Source organism: Cataglyphis hispanica, chromosome 16, assembly GCF_021464435.1.
Source record: "Cataglyphis hispanica isolate Lineage 1 chromosome 16, ULB_Chis1_1.0, whole genome shotgun sequence".
Taxonomy (NCBI): Eukaryota; Metazoa; Arthropoda; class Insecta; order Hymenoptera; family Formicidae; genus Cataglyphis; species Cataglyphis hispanica.
Genome location: NC_065969.1, coordinates 6,130,081 through 6,139,215, shown reverse-complemented (window position 1 = coordinate 6,139,215; position 9,135 = coordinate 6,130,081). Strand labels below are relative to the sequence as shown.

The 9,135-nt window shown below is 31.4% G+C and overlaps 1 protein-coding gene across 4 annotated transcripts; it reads left to right on the top strand.

Annotated features, from left to right (window-relative positions):
* The first annotated feature begins 274 nt into the window (after nt 1–274).
* LOC126855490 (exportin-1) lies at nt 275–7,047 on the top strand. Of its 4 annotated transcripts, none has more exons than XR_007688247.1 (15): nt 599–997; nt 1,842–2,079; nt 2,154–2,348; nt 2,436–2,786; nt 2,915–3,640; nt 3,734–3,968; nt 4,101–4,264; nt 4,546–4,680; nt 4,824–4,967; nt 5,042–5,188; nt 5,337–5,585; nt 5,675–5,927; nt 6,006–6,256; nt 6,444–6,673; nt 6,819–7,047. XR_007688247.1 is itself a non-coding variant. In XM_050603181.1 (15 exons), exons 2-14 carry the CDS (start codon nt 1,882–1,884, stop codon nt 6,588–6,590), a joined length of 3,195 nt encoding a protein of 1,064 aa, XP_050459138.1. In that variant the 5' UTR covers nt 599–997; nt 1,842–1,881; the 3' UTR covers nt 6,591–6,600; nt 6,819–7,047. The 4 variants fall into 4 exon arrangements, 3 of the variants coding, with proteins under 3 accessions (XP_050459137.1, XP_050459138.1, XP_050459136.1); XM_050603181.1 differs by having other exon boundaries at nt 6,444–6,600; XM_050603180.1 differs by lacking the exon at nt 599–997 and adding an exon at nt 275–592 and having other exon boundaries at nt 6,444–7,047.
* The last annotated feature ends 2,088 nt before the right edge of the window (nt 7,048–9,135 follow it).

Genomic DNA, 9,135 nt, shown 5'->3' with positions numbered 1-9,135 from the left:
TCTTACACAATTTGAGTTTGTGTATGCTATGCTGTATGAGAAAGTAAGATTTTATTTTGAATTTGCAATGTATGGCGTAAGTTTGCCAAAAACTATCATTGTATCGAAATTACAGATATACATCGTCGTACGTACTAACATCTCTTTTCTCGTAAAGAAAAGAAACGTTTCTACAATATTTATAATTATCATATAATTACCATACACTTGTATTATATTATTAATTTCGCGGTTTTATTCGTTCAACGCGCGATAATGATGAATTCTCAAGTCAAAACGAAGCGCACGTGTGTGTACATACATGACGTCAGACGACGCTGTCGTGGCGTCACGAGAAACAGCCGTTTAGCGTCACACTGATTGGCCGAGTGCGGATAGTAAAGCCAATCGTCGCCGCGGTTTGTCTGCAATGGTCGCGTAAACTTTTTCCGGCCATCTTGTTATTATTTTCGAAAATCTCGAGGTTGGATTTTCGGGAAGACGCAGTAGTAGTAGCTGCGAACACGCCTTCGATACTTTGTTCCAGGCGACTTGCGTGAGACGCGGCTCGTATGAGGTCAAGAGCACAGAGTTACGACGAAGAACGGTTTCGGTGGGTATATCGTGCAAATTTCAATCTCTCTCGCTCCTCTCTACTGACCGTCGCAAAAGTAGCGGAGAGACAGAAAAGAGAGACAGAGAGAGAGAGAGAGAGAGATAGAAGAGAAGAGAGTGTACTGTACGTGCGAAAGATAGATAGAGTGGGAGAGAAGAAAGAAAGAGAGAGAGAGAGAGAGGGTGATGAAGTGGGAGAAAGCGAGAACGATATGGTGAGGAATGACTGCGTTGGAGTGCGTGAAACGAGGTACGAAAGTGGTCGTGCGCGGGAATCGGCAGTTGTGTATATATTTGCCGCTTTATGCTTGTGATTTTCATCGATATACCTTAATCGCCGGTGTGAAACGTGTGCTTTTTTTAATTCCTGAACGGAGAATCGTCGTATATGCGAGTGAATACGGTAAGTTGGCGCGTTGTTCTCGCGACTCTTTACCGACTCCGTTGCTCGACGTTGACGACGCAACGGCAACGGTCGAGTACTCCCTACGCTGGGACGCCGATACAAAACGGATCCTGTACACTTCCCGTCATCGTAGTTTGCGTGCTCCTTATCAGACTCTAGTGTCCCAACATTACATTGTTTACTTTTCCGTGTGATCATTTATGTTCGCAACAATTCACATAACCTTGCTTCCGATTGTCAAATGTAGGTTAGATCGGACAGAACGGTGAACTCTCCTGCGGCGCGTTAATAATAAAAACGATCTTTTTTTCTCTTTTCTTTTCTTTTCTTTTCTTTGACTTTAATTCATATTTGTCTTGTATCTTTATTGTGTTGGATATGCGTCAATTTATTTTAATTTATTTTTGATTCAATACGGACACGTGCCACAAACTCTCCCGACTCTACTCGATTCTTAAATTTCCTCAAACGTTTCTAGTATACGGCGTTAACTTTTATTACTTTAGTATCACTTAATCGCACAATGAAAACTTTTCTACGCACTAAACTGTTAAGCACAATAGGATTTATTCATCAAAAAGCAAATCTTTTGTGTGTGTCAAGATTTATTACTTGTTTATTTAGATTATACATGTCCAATCTTTTTCTGCATTTGAACCTTTAAAAGTAAAAGTTATGTAAATACATATATATATATATATGTATATATATATATATATATATACACATATATATATTTATGTACAAATCAATCTGTACAATCAACATATGCATTAGCATTTCATTATTAAAAATATAACATTTTTACATGTCTCTTTTTCTCTCACCACTTTTCATTTAGAAGAGAAAAGGTACGGAAGAATACATAATTACACGATACAATGGCAACTTTGGCTGAGCAAGCATCTAAATTATTGGACTTCAATCAGAAATTGGATATAACACTTCTTGACAATATAGTAGGATGTATGTATACTGGAATAGGTGAGCAACAAAGAGTTGCTCAAGAAGTGTTGACAACTCTCAAGGAACATCCAAATGCTTGGACACGGGTAGATACTATTCTAGAATATTCACAGGTAAATGTTGATCATATTTTTTATTGTTGGTTGCACATATATGCATGTTGCTCTAGTGTCACGCTATTGTACAGAATCAACAAACAAAATATTATGGATTGCAAATATTGGAGCAAGTTATAAAGACACGATGGAAAGTATTACCGAGAAATCAGTGCGAAGGTATAAAAAAGTATATTGTAGGCCTTATTATAAAGACTAGCAGTGATCCTGAGACGATGGAAGCTTCCAAAGTTTACCTTAACAAACTCAATATGATTCTTGTGCAAGTGAGTAGCTAAAATTCATTTATATTTTGCACAAGAGATAAATTACACAAGAGATAATCGACAATTATCATTGTTTTTTTTCATTAGGTATTGAAACGTGAATGGCCGAAAAATTGGGAATCTTTTATTAGTGATATTGTTGGCGCGAGTAAAACTAATGAGAGTCTCTGTCAAAACAACATGGCTATTTTAAAACTTTTGTCAGAGGAAGTATTTGATTTTTCTAGTGGCCAAATGACTCAGACAAAAGCAAAACATTTAAAGGATACAATGTGCAGTGAATTTTCACAGATATTCCAGCTTTGCCAATTTGTCATGGATAATTCGCAAAATGTTCCATTAGTAGCAGTCACGTTAGAGACGCTACTAAGGTTTTTGAATTGGATACCTCTTGGATATATTTTTGAAACTAAATTGATAACTACTTTAATATTCAAGGTAAAGAGTTTGTCCTACGTTTCTCTTTTTTTTTTTCTTCCTTTTATTTATGTGAGATATAAATCACGCGCTTCTATGTATATCCTGTATTATCTAAAATAATCTTTGTTTCCAATATATATTTGCAGTTTTTGAATGTACCAATATTCCGGAATGTTACTCTAAAATGTCTAACAGAAATCGCGGCCGTTGTCGCTACTGTACCGAATTATGATGACATGTTTGTTATATTATTTATCAATACAATGCAGCAATTGGAATTAATGCTTCCATTGGAAACTAATATACGCGAAGCATATGCAGCTGGCCAAGACCAAGAGCAAAATTTTATCCAAAATCTAGCTATGTTTCTTTGTACTTATCTCAAAGATCATGGCGAGCTAATAGAGAAGAAGCAATTAAATGAAACGCTAGTGAAGGCATTGCATTACCTTGTTCTAATATCTGAAGTCGAGGAGGTTGAAATATTTAAAATCTGTTTAGAATACTGGAATGGATTAGCTGCCGATTTGTATAAAGAAAATCCTTTTGTTACCTCTTCGCCACTTTTCATGTCTAAGAACATGACGGTTCCTCCTCGGAGATTATTTTACGGTCCAGTTTTAACAAAAGTACGATATATCATGATCAGTAGAATGGCAAAACCCGAAGAAGTACTTGTCGTAGAGAATGAAAATGGAGAGGTTGTCAGGGAATTCATGAAAGATACCGACTCTATAAATCTCTATAAAAATATGAGAGAAACTCTTGTGTATCTTACTCATCTCGATTATTTGGATACAGAAAGAGTAATGACAGAGAAATTACAAAACCAAGTTAATGGTACAGAGTGGTCCTGGAAGAATCTCAACACGGTAATTGTCAAAAATATGCGTGTAATAAAATATTGGATGACTTATATAGCAATAATGTAATGTTATATTTATCATGTTTTATTCATTTATTAGTTATGCTGGGCAATAGGCAGTATTTCAGGCGCTATGCACGAAGAAGACGAGAAACGTTTTTTAGTAACTGTAATCAAGGATTTACTTGGTTTGTGTGAACAAAAGAAGGGAAAAGATAACAAAGCTATAATTGCTAGCAATATTATGTATGTTGTTGGCCAGTATCCCCGATTTCTCCGAGCTCATTGGAAATTTTTAAAGACTGTTGTAAATAAACTTTTTGAGTTCATGCATGGTAAGAATAAATATTTCTCTTTCCCTCTTTCTCTCTCTCTCTCTCTCTCTCTCTCTCTCTCTCTCGTAGAAGATTCTTTTCTTAGTTAGTTATTTTGACTATAATTAAATTAATTGTTTTTTTACATTATAGAAACGCACGATGGAGTGCAAGATATGGCCTGCGACACTTTTATTAAAATAGCATTAAAGTGCAGACGACATTTTGTTACTATACAAATTGGAGAAGCAATGCCGTTTATTGAAGAAATTCTTTCCACAATTAGTACCATCATATGCGATCTTCAAACACAACAAGTAAGATAAAAATCACAGCATATTTCTGGTATATATATATATATTCAATTATGTATAATACTGTATAATATATTCTATATACTATATAATATATAATATATATAACATATAATATATATTAAAATACTATATTATAAAATGCTACATAATACTGTATAATATATACTAAATATTATATAGCTATATGCTATATAATATGCAACATTTATCTGATTCTAATATTCTAATATATATGTTGATAAGTACTTATTCTCTAATGTAATATTATAATATTGCAATAGGTACATACATTCTATGAAGCAGTTGGATATATGATAAGTGCTCAAGCTGATACTGTAATACAAGAACAATTGATTGAAAAATATATGCTTCTTCCTAATCAAGTTTGGGACGACATTATAAGTCAAGCATCTAAAGTATGTCACAACATTTGTTCACACACACACACACACACACACATATATATATATATATATAAATCTTTAAAAAATACTTTATAATGCATTTATGTCTATGTATAATTGTATGATATTTGAATCAAAATGTTATTCTTTACCAGAATGTGGATGTCTTAAAGGACCAAGAGGCCGTGAAACAACTTGCCAGCATCTTAAAAACAAATGTTAGAGCTTGCAAAGCTCTTGGACATCCATACGTGATACAATTAGGAAAAATATACTTAGATATGTTGAATGTTTATAAGGTATGCTTTTTCTATTTATATGTGAAAAATTTTTCAAAACAATAATATACTGAACAAGTGCAATTTAACTTCAGGTTATGAGTGAAAATATAAGTGCTGCGATATCTGTAAATGGTGAAATAGTAATGAAGCAACCTTTAATCAAGAGTATGAGAGTAGTAAAAAAGGAAACATTGAAATTAATATCAGATTGGGTGAGCAGAACGAATGATCATCAAATGGTAAGCTTTTTTACTCGAGTATAATATCGAGTATTTTCGCAAGTATTTTTTTCAAAAATACAGAAATTTATTTATTTCTTTATTTCATTTTACATTTTACAATACAAAATACATACAAAATATTTATTGAGATTTCTTTGTTTGTCAGGTGTTGGAAAACTTTATACCGCCATTGTTGGACGCCGTTTTGTTAGATTATCAAAAGACGAATGTTCATTGTGCTAGAGAGCCCGAAGTGCTTAGTGCTATGGCCACCATAGTGAATAAACTAGAAGCTCATATCACTAGCGAAGTGCCCAAAATATTCGATGCAGTATTTGAATGTACTTTAGAAATGATAAACAAAGACTTCGAAGAATTTCCTGAACATAGAACAAACTTTTTCCTTCTCTTACAAGTAAGTGTACATTTATCAGTTTGCACTTTTTATATAACTCTCCGCTATATTCTTAAATTGTATCATTTCATCTTCATTATTTTCTTTAGGCGGTGAACGTTCATTGTTTCCCTGCATTTCTTTCAATTCCACCAGCCCAGTTTAAGCTGGTTCTTGATTCAATTATTTGGGCTTTTAAACATACAATGAGGAATGTAGCAGATACAGGATTACAAATTCTTTATCAACTTCTGTTAAACATTGAACAGCATGAGCAAGCGGGTCAAAGTTTTTACCAAACATATTTTACAGATATCCTACAACATATATTTAGTGTTGTCACGGATACATCGCATACAGCAGGTAAAGAATAAATTTATACTTGCAGATTGATTTACATGAATTATTATAGATACTTATTTGATTGATGTTATTGTATAGGCCTTACAATGCACGCTACAATTCTTGCTTATATGTTTACACTGATTGAACGTGGGAAAATCCAGGTGCCACTTGGCCCTGTACCTGATAATACTTTATATATACAAGAATTTGTTGCAAGATTGCTTAGAGCAGCTTTTCCGCATTTAACTGATAATCAGATTAAAATAACTGTGCAAGGTTTATTCCATCTTAATCAGGATATCACTGCGTTTAAGGAGCATCTAAGAGATTTTCTTGTGCAAATCAAAGTAAGTAACACATGACATTTTTTATCTAAAAACATATGAGCACGAAACAATATTTGTTCACTCTCTTTCTCTCTCTCTTTTGTTTTGAAAAGTATATATTTAGTGATGTAAAAAAAGATAACAATTATCAGAAACAAATATTTAAAAAAAAAATTCCTATAATATCCATTTCTATCTTTTCATCTAGGAATACACGGGTCAGGACGATTCCGAGCTTTATTTGGAGGAACGAGAAACAGCTTTACGGCTAGCCCAAGAAGAGAAGAGGCGGCAGCAAATGGCCGTTCCAGGCATTCTTAATCCTCATGAAATGCCAGAAGAAATGCAGGACTGAATTAACCATAGTCCGTATCCTATCATTTTATGCACATTTGATGAAAAACACTCTGTTAAAGGAATTCTTGTATCCTTTGAGCTGTAATTATCCCTGCGACATCACTGTCATCACCATCATCAAAAATAGATAAAATATTAATTACTTACTAAAATCAAGTCTGCAAAAATATACCCTTGTTAAGGAGGTAAACCCGAAACGTGGTGACTGTTTGTTTGTCTGTTATAGGATTTTAAAGAAATTCGAATTTCTGTTGTGGATATAATGGGACAATTGCCTGCTAACGATGCTATTTCATGTAATGAGATAAAAAGAATTGCTTCTCTCAAAGAGAATCGATTATTAAGGAACCGAGATATCTAGGATATATAAAACTTTTACAGATTAATTCCCATTAATCAGAATTATAAAAATGGTGAATATGGCAAAAGCAACGTTACCATTCTTCAGAATTATCCTCAAAAACGACGCGATATGTTGTATGATAAATTTTTGTATAAGGGATTTCTACACATATGCATATACACACACATACACACACACACACACACACACACACATGTGAGAGATCTATAATATTATTATATTAAGTTTCGTTTTAGCATTTCTATGCGAGTTAAGAGAATGCCTGTAGTCCACAGAAATGTTTTGTGCACACTTTTGGCCATTTAAATTTACCGTTGGATGGATATGAATAATGTATGTATGTATGTAAGCTTACTTGTGATAGCTTATACTAATGTATTGATACATGAATTTGTTATAATATAAATAATACACAAAATTTTTTCCTGTTCCATATTTTTTATTCAGCAAAATAATATCTCTCTTGTATAATTAAAGATATATCAGCTATGATGCCAGTAAAATAATTTCTATTTGCAAAAAGTAATAAATAATAGATGGAATATATTTAAAAGTACTGAAGATCTTGAGGGAATTAAACAAATACGCATGAATGAGAAAATTACATCTACTAGATGAAGGCAAATATATCATATATCTAACAATTTGAACATTCACAAAACCCTGTGTAAAAAAATATATATATATATAATATAAAAAAAAAGTGATCTATATTTAACTTGTTAGATGATTAATGCATTTATTTAATCATTATTATATATACATAATAAGATTTCAATGAATTTGGTAAATTAGTATATTTTATTGTGAACACGTGGATAAGAAATCTTTGGTATAATGTAGTAAGTGCAGTATGTATATAAGGCACTCTTGATAATTTAACTGATATAAAGATACATACAATCCTTATTGCAATGTATTCGTACAATGATTGTCGTATATATGTTAAACCAGTGTAGAACGCGCGTGCAGAGCGTAATACTTATTTATACTTGGTATAAAAGAATACAATTGGATTTTTAAATATTTTCTGAATAACTTGCATAAAATAGTATCGTCACAGCAGGCTTTAAAAATGATGTGTAAATGCGTGTTTTTATCTAATGATCAATAAGCAAAGTTGTAAAGTAATATCATTATTATAATTATTATTATTACTATTATTATTATTATTATTATATGAGCCATACACAGTGGATACCTGTAAATTAAAATGATCACAACATATATTTAGCGCTTAATTAGGTTCCATTCTTTTTTTGATTTATATTCCCAAAATTATAGTTTAGCAATCATATAAAACAATGTTAAAGAATTTTATCTTTGAAGAGACACAAGAGTTATAGCGAAAGAAACAATTTTTTTAATATACATGCTATGTTTATATATAATTCATATTATCGTACCATTAGTCATGTGCGACATTCTATTAAGGTTTTCTATCGAGTTGTCTAATGACAAATTCAAATAAATGATTTTAGTTCGTTATACTATTATCTTGTCTTCTCATTATCTAAAATATTAGCTCTCTCTTTCTTTCTTTCTTATTCATCTCAGTATACTTTTAGTTTCAATAACACTATTAATTATTACATCTTTATCTATCGGCTATCACTAAGAACTGCTGGCAAAAGTAATATGAAAATACAATAACTGTTTTATACATTGATTTAAAAACTACATAGAAAATATGTACTTAAAAATTATATATATTTATATATAAAATCATATATGTATATTTTTTTAAAAAGAAAAAATAAGAGAAAAAGTTGAGAGCGAAAAAATAAACAAAAAATTTGTAATACATTTTCAGTACAACCTAGATCAGATAAAAAATTATACTTGCACATTAAATTAAATAAATAGTAAATATTTTCAAGGTAAAATAAATTTCATCATTTTCGAGCTTCTTTTTTCCATCAAAAAAAAAAAAATGTTGATTCCTAAATAATTGATATATTTGACATATTTCAAAGTATACAATTTATAGAAAATATGAAAATTTTATTATATCACATTTATTATATAAATATAAATATATTTTATATATTTCTCTAAAAAGAAAGATATGTTTAAAGTTTATAAGAAATGCAAATTTTTCTGCTATCTCATTTATATGATATTATAGCGCTGTCCATTGGAGACTATTAGAAAGTTCGTAACATTTGATAATCAAATA

Bases quoted from the DNA above. Each gene is read 5' to 3' on its own strand.
- LOC126855490 (XM_050603180.1), top strand. From the start codon at position 1,882: ATGGCAACTTTGGCTGAGCAAGCATCTAAATTATTGGACTTCAATCAG. The intron at 2,787-2,914 runs GTAAAGAGTTTG...ATATATTTGCAG, and splicing joins TAACTACTTTAATATTCAAG to TTTTTGAATGTACCAATATT. The intron at 3,641-3,733 runs GTAATTGTCAAA...TTCATTTATTAG, and splicing joins CCTGGAAGAATCTCAACACG to TTATGCTGGGCAATAGGCAG.